Genomic DNA, 14745 nt, shown 5'->3' on the forward strand with positions numbered 1-14745 from the left:
GCATTTATTGAACGTTCGCTCAAGGCCAGGCACTGTACTAAAAGCCTTGTATATTTGAACTCATTTTATCCCTGAATGGCTCTGCCCAAGGAGGGCATATGCCCTGGCTAAGGTTGCACAGGCCAAAGTCCTGCACCAGGATTCAGTATAGCCTCCTTTCCTATCTGGAACCTTGTCCAGCCAGAGATTCATCTTCTCACCCCTCCTGGTGCTCCTGGATCCACTGGCAAAGTCAGAGAGGAAGTGCTCACACCTGCGGGGCCCAAGCACCAAGGGGATGGTTCTGGAATCCAAGAACAGAAACCCCAAGAGATTCCTGTGTGGGTCATTGCCAAGCTTTCAGGCTCTGCCCATTTACTGAGAGGCAGGTTTACAGAGTGCTAAGGTCTCTGTGATCTTGCCTGATCATACCCAGCCCCAGGATAAAAGCCTGTGGAGCAAGGAAGAAGCCACCAGCTCTGTCGTCCAAAATAGCTGGCATTTTTCTCCCCAATCCCAAACAGATGCCCTTGACTTTCTATGTCTCCCAGCAGGTGTCTACCCACCAGCCACAGACCTCAAAGCCACTTATTTCTACCCTGGCCCCATCCCCAGAATTCTCCCCAGCTCAGGTCTCCCTCCTTTGGTGCTCCTTCGGCAGCTGGAGGGAAGAGCATAGTAAAAGTCTATTGCGGTAATAAAAGGCATTAACCATCTGAACATTCGCCCACAGTGCCCTAGCAGCCGTCTATCCTTAAGCAGGAAATATTGTTTAGTGCCAATGGTAATGAGTGAATCAAATTTTGAAAATTAAACCGGAATTTGAGCATTAGCGCCAGGATGCTGGCATTTGGCAAGTCAAGTGGCACTTCTGTCACCCGCTTCTTCTCCCTCCGGGGCTGCTCACCCTGAGCGGCCAGCAAGATGCTCCTGTAGCTCAGCTGAGCTGGAGTAGGGGGTGGAGACAGCTAGGACAGAGCCCTTCAAGGCCCCCTCAGTGGCCTGCCCTAATCCCGATTACAAACCCAGCCTGAACCCCACTGAGCCTCAGAGTCTTTATCACTGTTTCGGTGGGACAGAGATTCTGACAACTAGGCTCCCACTACCTTCTCATAAGCACCTCTGCTTCCTAGAAACCCCCAAACTCAGGGTCAGATGGAGTTCTAACAGAATAAGGAAGAGCCTCAAGATGGGAAAGTATGAGATATATATGTCAATGGAAGGGAGTGCATGTGTGAGGTACATAGAAAGTGGTTCTAGACTGAAAGGCCAGCCATGACCAGGGCCTGCTTGGAAGCAAGGGAAAAAGTGCACACCTACTCCCTTTGCCCTCTAAACCCTGCTGACCTATAGCTTAGAAGACCCTTCAGGCCTATCTGTTCTCTCTGACCGGGGACTCCATGGCAGAGATTCTGGGGTTCCTAGCCCAAATACTGGATTTTCCAGGGGTCTCAGAATTTAAACAATCTCCCATCCCACTGAAAGAGAAAGCACAGAATGATCCCCAAGATTCATCTCAAAGACTCTGTTCAGTCAGGGTCCAGGTACACTGTGAGAACTCAGAAATGCTTGCTGAAGGAATAACCAGAGAGAATCTCAGCTTCTCTGACTCAGACCCTTCTGTGGTGGTTGTAAATCCCTCCACTGAACACAGAACTGAGTACTTCTGCCCATTCCCTTGTGGCGGGTCACATGAACTTGGTGCCACTTGAGTGCTGCTAGAGCTGGGACTGGCACCTACTTTGTTGCTCAGTTCCTATGGGGAGGTCACATTCCTGCCCCTCCTGTGCTCCCACACATCTGCAGACAAACACTTCTCTTAGAAAGTACAAGTTAGCTGGGTGCACTTGTAGCTCTTGCCTGTAATCCTAGCAATTCAGGATGCTGGAATCTAAGGATTATAATTTGAAGCCAACCCAGGCTGATTAAGTCCATTGAGACCCCTGTCTCCAATTAAACACCAAAAAGCCAGAAGTGGAGCTGTGGCTCAAGAGGTAGCATGATCAACTTAAGCACAGCACACCACCCAGGCCCTGAGTTCAAATCCCAGGACTGGAGAAAAAGAAAAACACAAAAGCCAGCTGCAGAGGCCAGTGGATTGAAATCCCCAAGATGCTAGAGCTAGTTTAAGTCCCAGCTGTGACTCTTACTGTGCATCTTGGAGCTCCCATGTCACTCGAGCTTCTTCAGAAGGAAATCATGACATCTTTGTGTTATTCCAAAACCTGCCGGCTCTGCTACTCTAAGGCCTCATCTCATAGTATCCATTCTTAGAACCACCAGTCCTTGTCAGCTTAGAACTTGCTTAATGTTGATGGCCTGTCGCCCCAGCTAAATGTTAGCTCTACTGAGCAGCTTTCACCTTTTTCATTGAGATTGAGCCAGTGCTTAGAACAGTACATGGCACCGAGAAGATGCTCAGTGAACAGCTGTTGAATAAATGCAGGACCATGTTTCTGTTGTTGTGCCCCTTGGCCCAGGAACAGTCTGTGTAAAGATGCCAGGCCTGACGCATGGCTAGTGCACCTTGACAACGCTTGTCTGAGCTGGGGCTGTGGTGAACACAACAGTACCATGACTCTAGCTGGGAAATCAGAGGAGAATTCTGGACACCTAATGTTGTTCTCTGAGTATCACATCCTAATCCCCTCAGGGGCTTCCTAACCTCTCATTCAGGGTCACCTTTGGCTCTTTCTTGCCTCACCTTCCTTAGCCAGGTGCAGCAATGTCTACAGAGGAAGCAGCAGTTCCTGCACACCCAACCATGGGAGGCAATGGCTGAGGGTTCTCTTGGAGAGGAAAACCACTGCGGCCTTCCAATTACCTAGAAACCCTAGTTTAGGCAACAGTCACTAGGCAGTTTAGACAGGCAGTGGCTAGGAATGCTTGAACACTACCAAAAGTTTGGTAGGAGGAAAGTAGTCCCTGGCTGGGCAAGCAAGAGCTTTCTCTGAAAGTTAATATATTGGCCTTAGATCCAAGACACAAGCTAAAGAGTACCACTGGTTATCTAGTAGATCTTGGAAATAGGAGGGGAAGTGGCCATGAAGGATGTGGACAGAGGAGATGGAGAGGAAGATGTAATCATCTATTGTTGCAGATACCCTCCTCAGCTTGATGACCTCTTGAAATCTATGATCTATCTCTTCACAACAGAAGTAGTCTTTCTGGCCAAGGAAAATTAAGAGACTACAGTGCCCCATTTCTTCTTCCTCCCACATAAAGAAATCCAAGTGATGTGAATCCTACTTCTTGCCAAACACAGTTCCTGCATCATCTCCCAGAATCCTCGTGACAACCTCAAGGATGGTCTACCTTCCCCCGTTTACTGAGGTGTGGAGCAGCTGGGAGACAAGGAAGCTGAATGTAAAATACTGGACCTACCCAGAAGGGGTCCACTCTAAACTCACACTCCTGCTAGCTCTTTATCTGAAAGACTAACCTGAATAACACTCCCAGAGTGAGAAGAAGAACCACAAAGAATAATGCAAGAATACATGTTTGAGGATGCAATCATTTAAGTAGGCTGGGATTCATCCTAGAATACTTGGTGGAAGTGAGTCTGAATATAGGTTTCTTGCAGTCCTCCAGAAAGGTGATCTAACTATCATTCCTCTGGAGAAATTCCTCTGGCAGAAAGGGGGAGCCTGGTACCCTGAACATTTAGAACAATCTCAAGAGGAAGGGCATAGGCTATACTCAGAAATGTGCAGTAGACGACTCAAGAGGGAAGAGAGACGGAATTTAGCGTGTGTGTATGGGGAGGGTGATCCCACTGGCAAAAGGGAAGAGGCAGGATAGGAAGGCATGTGTGGATGAATTTTAATGCAATCAGAAAGCTGTCATCATGATAATAAAGGAATACATTCAGACGTCAGGAGAGGGAAGGAAAGGAGCTGTGTCCTAGCATTTAAATCAGGATCCATGAAGGAGATGTCTTCCCTTCCTTTTTCTTTCTAAGGGAGGATACAGAATTTTTAAGCAGAAGGTCCAGGGATTTACTTGTAAGATGTAACTTTCTGGAAATTCTGATTTAGTTCTCTTTCTTTTCCCATCTCACTTTTCCCTGTTTTCTTTCAAAATGTATTTCCTGTTTTCTGCCATTTTCACTCCTAATTTTACCTCCTCCCATTCCTTGTCATTTCATCTCCCACCCCTTTCCTCTTGGTGACCTAGTTGTTGTTGCTTCCACTCCAGATCTTTGGGTTAGTAAGCTCTGAGGATCCCAGAGCCCTGGTGATGGGGTGAAGTACACCCCCCCCCAAATCTTGTCATGACATCCAGAGCTGTGATGGAGAACCAAGCTGAACCAGAACTGGGAATAGGACATGACAGTGTACCCTGCAGTTATGGAAGGAGCGGGCATGCAGCATACTCCATGGTGGAGAACTTGCTCAGTGCTGGATATGCCCATAGAGGAGTGGACAAGGCTTGCTGCAGAGGAGGACGATGAGGCTTGAGAAGCCACATGGAGCCAGGACACTTGCTCTGCTTTGATTGAGACTGGGGATCAGGCCCTCATCAGCTCTGTGTCAACTCTGCCAGCAATGAAGGCTCTCTTTAAGTTCACAGGGACTAACGGTCCCTCAATGCCCTGTATTTGGAAGAAACCAGAAATAGGTGGCTGTTTGCAGATTCAGGGTTCTGCATTTTTTCAGTCTTGGCTGCGTGTCAATCATTTTCTAGTCCACAAACATCTAGTAAGTGCCTGCTGAGAACTGCCACCGCTGGGACCCTGTTCTAGTTACTGTGGCTGCATACCAATTTAGCCCAGAACTAAGTTGTGAAACAAAGGTTCCTCATGCCCATGAATTCCAAGAGATAGGAATTCACAGGGCACAGCATGGAAGGCTTATCTCTGCTCTAGGATGTCTGGGCCTTGGGTGGGAGATTCATAGGCAAGAAATGGAATTATCTGAGGACTCATTTGCTCACGGTTCCTGTGCGTGATACTGGCTGTCAACTAGGGGCATCAATGGACAGACCCTGTGTGGGGCTCACTGGGGACCTTCACAGCGTGCTGGATGCTTGCTTTCCACACAGAAAATATCCTTCCATGAAAGCCAACCAGGACTGACTCCCTTGTATGACCTTGCCTTAGAAGTCACAGTGGAGGAGGAATATGGGGTGTGTGTGTGTGTGTGTGTGTGTGTGTGTGTGTGTGTGTGTGTGTACTTGTGATCCTTCTGCAGCCAAACACTGGAAAGCTGAGTTAAAGGCTAGGCATGCAGACAAGGTGAAATGAGACAGAAAGGAGATGTGTCTCTAGGAATGGGATAGTTCTTGCTTGCTTCCTTCCTTCTCTGCTCATTCCCTAATCCCACTGGGGCTGACTAAGCGCCAGGCATTGCAGCTAAGACCTAGTTTCCTTTCCCCAGGAAGGGACCTATGGATGAAGGAAGGGAGGAGAGCTAGACATAAACCAACTCCACAGGCAAAGCAGTGCCTACTTCTGCTCTGAAGTTTGGGCAGGGAATAAAGGAAGGGTGGCACAACGATCTGCTCACTGGGGGCAGAGGTGATCCTGGAGAAGGACTCAGCCTTGGCACCCACAGTGATCTCCAGGCAAAGGGAACAGCATAAGCAAAGGTCCTTGTTAGAAATGTCTGGGGCAAATAATTCTGGCACGTGAACATGACAATGTGCAAAAGGAAGGAAAAGGAAACGCAGGACAGACCCAGAGACCTTTGTGTTCCAGGCAAAGGACCAGACCAGGGGCTTTGCTCCTTCGGGGGCTGCTTCTGCCCAGTCGCTGCCATTCACCTCCTGCCCGCCCCCTCTCCTTCCTCCTCGCCTGCCCCTCTGGCTGTGCCCTCGCCCTCCCATCCTGCCTTTGGTCTGCTCCCCAATATGCCCCTTGTCCCCCCCGACAATCCCCAGCCCCGCTCAGCTACGTCTGATCCTCTCCCCCATCTCCCCCCACCCCCCCCACCTCTGGCTGAGCACCGCCCCTTCTCCCCAACGCCTCCCCGTCCCCGGTCGCCCTCTCCCTTCGGACGCGCCCACTTCTTCCCGGGCCCGCCCCCGCGCCGCCCGGCCTCCGGCCCGGGTAAGCATCTCCTAATTTTGTTCTAGAAGATAGAAAACTCTTCGTGGGTATGCTCAACAAGCAGCAGTCGGAGGACGACGTGCGCCGTCTCTTCGAGGCCTTTGGGAACATTGAGGAGTGTACCATCCTGCGCGGTCCCGACGGCAACAGCAAGGGTACGGGGGCGGGGCAGGGGCAGGGGCAGGGCAGGGGCAGGGCAGGGCCGCCACCCCACCCGCCGGGCAGAGCCTGGGAAGAATGCTTGATGCTTGCAAGATCCCAGGCTGTCCAAGTCTGGTCCAGGAGGGGAGGGTTGTGGGTCTTTCTCCTCTGTGGGCTTTGTCTGTAGTGTTTCTTGCAGAGCTCTCTCTCTCCCTCTCCCTGTTCCTCTCCCTCCCCCTCCCCCTCTCCCCCTCCCCCTCCCCCCTCTCTCTCTGTCTTCACCTGAGATGTGCTCCCCCCACGTCGCCAGGCTTCCCCTCTCCTCCCCACCAACCATCCCTCCTCCCTCCCTGGGTCCTTGGGACCTGGGCTTAGCTCTTCCTGTCCCTTCAGGGTGCGCCTTTGTGAAGTACTCCTCCCATGCCGAGGCCCAAGCTGCCATCAACGCTCTCCATGGCAGCCAGACCATGCCTGTGAGTATGGCTGTGTGAGTGGCCCCTTAGGGCAGGACCAGGGCAGCTGTGGGCTCCATAGGCTCCAACTGCAGGAAGGGGACAGGAAACATAATCTTCTGCCATCACTGTCTCCCCAGAGAGACCAGAAAACATGGCCTTTGTCACTGTTTCTCACACAAAAACAGTGCGGCCCAGAGCTACGTTAAGGAATTGCCCGCTGTCACTCAGACAGAAAATGTCCACCCTAGGCTTAGGACCTTGAACCTCAGGTAGGCAAATACTAATACCTGTCCCTGAGATGGCCCCTCACAGAGATAGGAAAGACCAGGCAGGGGTAGGGATGCTGGGGCTGGGGGTTGATTGTTGAGGCAGGTAGGTCTCACATGTCACCCTGGCTTCAGGGGGCCTCGTCCAGTCTGGTGGTCAAGTTCGCCGACACGGACAAGGAACGCACGATGCGACGAATGCAGCAGATGGCCGGCCAGATGGGCATGTTTAATCCCATGGGCATCCCGTTCGGAGCCTACGGAGCCTATGCTCAGGCAGTAAGTGGGGGAAGGGATGGGCTGTGGTTCTGGAGCTCGCTCACTCACCCTTCAGCCCCAGAGGAATTCTACTCGGCTGGGGGAGTCAGGCGGGCATGTAGCCTCAGAAGGAAGGCATTAAGAGACAGAGACGGCTGGTGCAGCTCAGGGAAGGTGGCAGGGGTGAGTGGTTGCTGTTATGGAAAAAGCTCATAGGAAGCCTCCTGGAAGGTCACCCTAAGCACTCTTTCCCCTTAGCCAACTCAGTGCTGAGTCCTAGGTTACCCCTTTCACGGAGGGTGTTCTTGGGTCACTCCTGGAAGGGGTCCTGTGAAGTTACCCAAAGCCCTCAAGTCCACTCTTCCCCTCAAGTCCCCTATTTCTTTCACATTCAACCCCCTCCTGCAGCATCTCCACGAACTGCCTCCAGGTGTAGACCAAAAGTCTCCATATGGTGATGCTATGGTCCATAAGGGTTCTGATTCTCACCACGGAAGCTCATCTCATGTCCTCACTATTGTCTAGCTTTGGACACTTTCCACAGTCTTCTGGTCCCCACCCATCTTTGTGATGACATTCCTGGAGGTCTACTCATGATTCTCCTGTCTCTTCTACCCCGCATACTCCAACTTATAACTATTTAGGACAACTGTAAAGTCTACGGAGGCTCATCCAGCACTCTCTAGCACTTAGGGTATCATAACCCCGAAACAACAAACTTTACCCAGGCCTGGCTAGTAACTATCCGTAGTAGTACCTGTCCCTTCCATATTACTTTTTTGGGGGGGTTGTTGTGGGGCTTGAACTCAGGGCCTGGGCTCAGTCCCTGAGGTCTTTGGCTCAAGGCTAGCACTCTACTACTTTGTGCTACAATGCCACTTCCTTGCCCTATTACTTTTGAATATAGTCATCTTTCAAGAAGGTGACCTCTAATAGCCAGTGAGGGCTAAGGCAGGAGCAAAGGAGGTACATGGAGGTCTAGGGGTGATACCTAGGAGACAATCCCAGCTCTCTGGGTGTTGGCTCCTGGGAAGTTGATCTCAGGAATTGAGCAGGCTGGTGGGAAGGGAGGCCCCCCCAGAAGCATGTGATATTTTTTCCACTCCCTCTGCCCCAGCTGATGCAGCAGCAAGCAGCCCTCATGGCATCAGTGGCACAGGGCGGCTACCTGAACCCCATGGCTGCCTTCGCAGCTGCCCAGATGCAACAGATGGCAGCCCTCAACATGAACGGCCTGGCGGCCGCACCTATGACCCCAACCTCAGGTAAGCAGCAGGTTCCAACCCAGGGTCTGCCCAGGGAAAGAATTAGCTGGGCCCACACTAAGACTTCTTTTCAGCAGCCAGCGAATCATCCCAAGACAAGAGTGTATGGTACTGAGCAGTTGTCTCAAAAAGTTTTAATTCATGGAGAGTGGAGACTCCATGAACTCCGTGATAGGATCCACAAGTGATGAGAATGCAAGTGGGAAAACAGTTTAAATTGATCTCTGTTGGCAACCAATATCTAAGAAGGAACTCTTCCTGAGCTCTTCAGCTCAAGGCTACTGCCCTACCTCCTGAGTCACAGCACCACTTCCAGTTTTCTGGTGACTTATTGGAGATAAGAGTCTCATGGGTTTTGTAGTGCCTGGGCTGGCTTTGAACCACAATCCTCATATCTCAGCCTCCTGCGTAGCTAGGATTATGGTGTGAGCCACTGCACCTGACTAGAGGGAACTTTTGATAAAAAAAACCTTTCTTTTTAATGTCAAGGGTGACTCTGCCTATTCTGTTTAAGCCAATGAAGACTCAATGGCCTTTTTCAAGAAAACTATGCAATCAGCTAGGAAGAAACACATAAGTTATTAAAGGACAGGAAGTGGAAATATTATCCATAGCACAAAGCATTTTTAAAAAATTTTTAAATTGGCTTTTGACTCTTCTCCCAAAGAAGCTCCTCAACAGTATAGCCATTTATGGCCCCTACTTCTAGGATATTTGACAGTGCCAAGAGATATTTCTGTTTGTTCCAGCGGGGAGAGGGGAATGCTATTATAATCTAATTGGTAGAGGTCAGACATGTTACCCATCTTAAATTGCACAGCACAGTTCCCCACATCAAGAAAACCTCTGGCTCCTCTAGTTTCAAAGTTGAAAAAGTCTGGTCTAAACTCAAGGACGAGGTCAATATCCCACTCTAATTCATCAAGCTTCCTTAGCTGGCAGACCATGACAGCAACATCTGACATCCAGGAGCTGTTTCTTTCCCAGCTGAAAGTCATAAAAGACTGTGATATCACTGAGCCCAACTTGAATATTGCTACAATATTCAAGTTAAGGGATATTGCTTGAATATCCCTTAACTACAGCACCTAGCCTCAGGGATGCTTGTGAGCTTTAGTCTTTATCTTCAGAAAGAGAATGAACCACTTCTTACATTAAGAGGAAGACTCCAGCTTCTGGGACCTCAGTAAAATCTTTGTATCATTTATATCCTGGGTTTTCACGTCTCTTACCCAGTTGGAATAAGACGACACAAGTTATTGTCATGGGATCACAGGTTTACTCTTAACAACATGACCACAACCATAGCTTCTACTGAAGGAGGTTTAAATGTTTTCTTTGTGTATAAGAAAGGCCAAGACTGCTTGGCATGGTGGCTAATGCCTGTAATCCTCGCTATTTAGTAGGCTGAGATCTGAGAATCAAGGTTCAAAGCCAGCCCTGGCACAAAAGGAGACTCTTATCTCCAATTAATCTCTAGAAAAGGGGAAGTCGGGCTTGGCTCAAGGGCAGGGCAGTAGCCTTGAGTTGAAGAGCTCAGGGACAGCACCCAAGCCAAGTTCAAGCTCTATGACCCACAAAAAAAAGAAAGAAAAAGAAAAGAAAGGCCAAGACTGATTCCACAGTAACTTTCTCCCTGAGTCCTAGGGAACCAGAGTTGAGACCTCTCCATCTGACCAACAAAACTTCTTAGGAAAGCAGATCAGCTCCTCATGAGTAAAATGAAGAACCAACCAATTCTAATTTATCATGAATGAGAAAAAGCCACTGAAAATGGAGAACTAAGTGTTGTTAAATTCAAGGGCATTGAGAATAATCTATATGGCTTTAAAGTCAAAGGTGAACAGTCAATGGTCAGAGAAATTTTCATAGCATAGGGTAGTCTTGGACTCTGCTTTGAAACATGGATATGATTAGAATGGATAAAGCTGTTCTTTATGGCAAGATAAACCAAAACACAACTCACCAATAAGACTGATTCTATCTCCGGGCCCTTGAAGCCAGGAAAGAGGAAAAGCTCCAAGGGACAGCTTTCTTCACCTTTGTTCTGTTTTCCTCTTCCTTTTCCCAATATGTCTGTTTCTCTGGAACCAGGTGGCAGCACCCCTCCGGGCATCACTGCACCAGCTGTGCCTAGTATCCCATCCCCCATTGGGGTGAATGGCTTCACCGGCCTTCCCCCCCAGGCCAATGGGCAACCTGCCGCTGAAGCTGTGTTTGCCAATGGCATCCACCCCTACCCAGGTAAGTGTATCCAATAGGCCTTCCTTCCCCACCCAGTACACTCTAATTTATTCTTTCTTTGTCCTTGCTCTTACAACCAGGAACTTGTGTCTCCTGCTCTATTCCTTGATGCAAAGCTAAATATGGTCACATCTAAATAGGGGACAACATGTTTCCTAGCTTCAGAGTGCCTGTGATGGAAGTGGGGATGCTGAAATCTCACCCTCAGGGAGTGTCTGTCTGATCCATGAGATAGAATCCCATTGCAGGGGTGTCCCTAGGGAAGAAAAGATAGAGGATGCAGTTGTACTGCCCACGCAGAGAGGCCAATAACTGCAAATTAACTGAGTGTGAATTTGAGCTATAAGAGTTAAGAAGGTCTAAGTTAAAAGAATAATCCAACAGTGTTAAAGAAAAGTGTTGTTGAATAAGAAAATGGAGGTAGGTTGATTGACAATAGAGTTAGCACATGCCAGCTCTTGCATCTAAAAGCATGTTCAACACCTTGGACAGCAGTAGAGACCAGCTATAGCTTTGGGACATGCAGTTCTTGAAGCAATATACAAGAAGATCCAGAAGGCCTATTCCTGGTTAACATTGCTCTTCTCATGTACAACAGTTCTCACATCTCAAGAATGTGCAGTTGACCTGATGAATCACTTCCTCACTATGTTAGGAAGCAAAAACCAGGAGGATCAGGATTCAGGCTTGTACCTGGGCCGGAAGTGAGATCCTATCTCCAAATAACCAATGGGGGGTGGGGGAGGAAGACCTGCAAGCTTGACTTAGCAATAGAATACCTGCCTAGCAAGTATGAATTAAAAACCCCTGATACTACCCCCATGCTTAAAACAAAAATCCTTAAACTCAAGAAGGTAAAAGTTTGAAATGAAGGGAGAATTCTATAGGCTTAAGATGAAGTTTCAAAGAGCTTTCCTGAGGAGGAGGCTTAGGAGAAACTTGAACTGGCATTAGAAGTAGGGATGAACCAAGCACATGCCTGGGGTGAGGCCTGTCCTTGAAGCTCTGAAGTCTTCCCAACAGGAATCAGGGATGATAGGAGGTTGACCAATAGGGAGAAGGCAGCCAGCTCAGATAAACTCCTGGAGGGTTACTATCATAATCCTCACTTGGAATGCTCATCAGAATCACTGTTGAGCTTAGTAAGCTCACCAAAATACAGATAACTGTTATACATAAAAGTTCTACTAGCTACAGATGGAAAGATCATTGTGGTAGTGGGAAATAGAGGAGCAGAATATCCTAACTGAACTGGGAGTTGTCCTTGATTCCACTGTTCAATGAGAAAAGTAAGATTTGCCTTGCAGTGCACTCTCCATCCACAGATGTGCAGCCAAGAAGTCCAGAGTGTGAAAGGGTAGAGATCAGTGGGTTAAGAATGAAGATTTCAGGCTGGGAGTGGTGGTAAGGGAGGGGCTTAGCCAGCTGGAGGTACAAGTCGTTCTACCAGTGTGAGACTTATGGACTGAGAGGTGCCATTCTAGCACCTTCGTGTGGTTTTATTCTCCACACTTCCCTTCTTCCAGGCACATCTGGGATCTTTGATTCTGACAAACCCATCAGCATCTGCAAGCCCATTTCCCTCCTGGAACTTGTAATTGTTTCTTTCCCCTATTTGTAGCAATCTGTCAGATCTTATAAACAATCTCCTGCCAAAGGGAGAGGAAGGGAGGGAGGAAGGGGGGTGGTGAGAGAGAGAGAGAGAGAGAGAGAGAGAGAGAGAGAGAGAGAGAGAGAGAGAGAGAGAGAGAGAGAGAGAGAGAGAAAGACAGAGACAGAGAGAGATACAGAGACACAGAGACACAGAGACAGAGAGAGACGGGGGGAAGGGAAAGGAAAGGAGAAAGGGAAAGGGAGGAAAAGTAATAACATTAAAAAATTAATTTACCATCTTTAAATGCAGAGTTTGGAGTCACCGTAATGAGCGAGATCCTTCAAAACGTTCACTCTTTGGCAGTTACTAATGAGGTCATTAGCAAAGAAGCAGAGAGGAGGGTTTCAAGGATGCTTTTCTCCACGTCCTAGCCCCAGTGGCTTCTGCATTCTCCCCTTTTGTTTGTAAGCATGTTAGAGCACACCGTGTAGCTTTCACTACCACACAGCCCTATGAAGGACTGCCTCTGGTAAACACTGATGATTTTCACATACCCTTCAGCTGTACTGTTCAATGAGCACTTAGGGAGTTCTCAGCAGTCTGCTAGGAGGCTGCCATGTGACTTTTCTACATGAAGGTGCCACACTGTGTGCCCTGAAGAGGGGACCATTTCTAATGTACATAAAGGAACTGAGTAGGTGAGTAGCTAGGGAAGATCAAGAGGGTGAGGCCGGTGTAGCTGTCCCTCTAGAGAGCTGGTAGACGAGTCAGGCAGAGGCGCAGGAGTCAGGAGACCACTCTTCTCCAGACATCCCAGTAATAGTTTTTAGTTTCAGTCCAAATACCAGGGAATAAAGAGTTCGACTGGAACAGCTCCCGGAAGCAAAGAGCCAGCCAGCATCATAACCCATCTTCTGTGCTGCTCTTTTCCACTCAGCAGAGCCCCCGGTGTAGGCTGTCTGCTGTGCCTTAGTTCCTAAGGGATTTGGAAACTGTCATCCCACTTTCCCTAGCGACCTCTCTCCCATGCTTTTCCCAGAGCTCTCCTGAGGTTTCAGTGCTATTTCCTAATGGAATTGTACTGTAAGACTCAGGGACAAGAATGTGGAAAGAAATTTGGGGATTGGCCTACTCTAAAGCTACCCAAACCTGACATTGTTAGTCTGCCTTGCTTTGGTCCACAGGCATGTCAGCCCAGGGGCATTTTCTCCTGCTATCAGTAAGATAACCCCACTTACCTCCTTGAGCCTCCCAGTATCCAGCCCCCATTTCTGTCATCTCCAGCTTTGGTCACCAAAGGCAGGACCCCCTGCCGAGCCCCACTTCAGTCTTTTTGCTCACAACTCCTTAGAGACTGCAAAGACCACAAAGGTGAATTAAACCTTTGCCCCAGGCCAGCTTCCCCAAGGTTCTTGTCAAGTTTCAGGTCTTCTGGGTCCTGGTTTCTGTAGGCTACACCCATCTCCCAGCCTCATTTACATGGCTAGGTCCTATTGAGAGAATCTACAAGGCCTGAAGTGGGAGACCTCCTTGCCTTGTGCACATTCCCTAGGAGCCCCTCTGAACAAGATTAGGGAGATCCAAAAGACAAGTGGGGAAGTAAGGCCTCCTGTGGTCTCTCTTTCACCCTCACCCTCTTGAGACTTGCCAGGCTGTTTTTTTGTTCAGTGCACCCACGTGCACTTGTCAGGAACAAGGCCCCTGACACCCTGCACTCTCACAACCCTTCTCCAGATCTGGGTACTTCATGCCACACCCCACCAAGGCCCTCCTCTGGCATCTTTTCCCCAGCCCTCATAGGCTTCTACATGAATCCCCACCATCTCTCCACCCACATCAGCTGCACCCTGTATCCCCCAGCCATGGTAGACAATGCTCTCACACCCTAAGGGCCCTGAGCACAGAAAGGAGCCCTCCAACAGGGCCCAGTATCTAGATGCTTGTTTCCAATGCTCTGCCCAAGGGCCAGCCTCCGGTGGCTGGAAAAGAGCAGGGCAGCAATCCCATGGTACCCTTAGACAGGGGCAGGGACCTGTTTGGATGGGCACTACTGACCTCTTATCCCTTGACTCCCTTGCAGCACAGAGCCCCACGGCCGCGGACCCCCTGCAGCAGGCCTACGCTGGAGTGCAGCAGTATGCAGGTCGTTAGTATCCACGCGTCCCCTTGGCTCTTTCCCCAGATCCTGCCCATGGCGCCAGTGCCTTCTTCCTACCCCAAATCTGGGCTCAGCACTGCATGGTTGGGGAGGGACTGGGAAGGGGTATGGGTGGAAGGAGGAAGGGCTGGCTGAGCTGGCAGTGATACCCATGCCTACCACAAACACCCCCTCCATTACTGGCCTGAACTGCATTCTCAGCATTCAAGGCTCTTTCTAGCATTCCAGGCAGTTTTTCCCAACATACGTAATGCCCTGAGAATGGTAGGTGGGCAGTATTTCAAATAGGTCAGTGGGCCAGCCTGCAGGATTCCCTCCTATGCTACTATTTGTCAT

At 49.4% G+C, this 14745-nt stretch overlaps 1 protein-coding gene across 34 annotated transcripts in view; it reads left to right on the forward strand.

Annotated features, from left to right (window-relative positions):
- The window catches only part of Celf4 (CUGBP Elav-like family member 4), a 265499-nt gene that overhangs the window by 231335 nt on the left and 19419 nt on the right, over positions 1-14745 (forward strand). For 11 of the 34 annotated variants that reach the window (XM_090353186.1, XM_090353193.1, XM_090353190.1 and 8 more), the window contains exons 4-9: positions 6055-6183; positions 6563-6642; positions 7026-7169; positions 8266-8413; positions 10508-10657; positions 14332-14397. In XM_090353186.1, coding sequence (XP_090209312.1) covers positions 6055-6183; positions 6563-6642; positions 7026-7169; positions 8266-8413; positions 10508-10657; positions 14332-14397 — 717 coding nt within the window. The remainder of the gene's footprint in view (positions 1-6054; positions 6184-6562; positions 6643-7025; positions 7170-8265; positions 8414-10507; positions 10658-14331; positions 14398-14745) is intronic. The other 23 variants (XM_090353189.1, XM_090353194.1, XM_090353201.1 and 20 more) reach the window with 3 other exon arrangements.

This window comes from Megascapheus bottae, chromosome 19 (assembly GCF_031878675.1).
Source record: "Megascapheus bottae isolate mThoBot1 chromosome 19, mThoBot2.hap1, whole genome shotgun sequence".
NCBI lineage: Eukaryota > Metazoa > Chordata > Mammalia > Rodentia > Geomyidae > Megascapheus > Megascapheus bottae.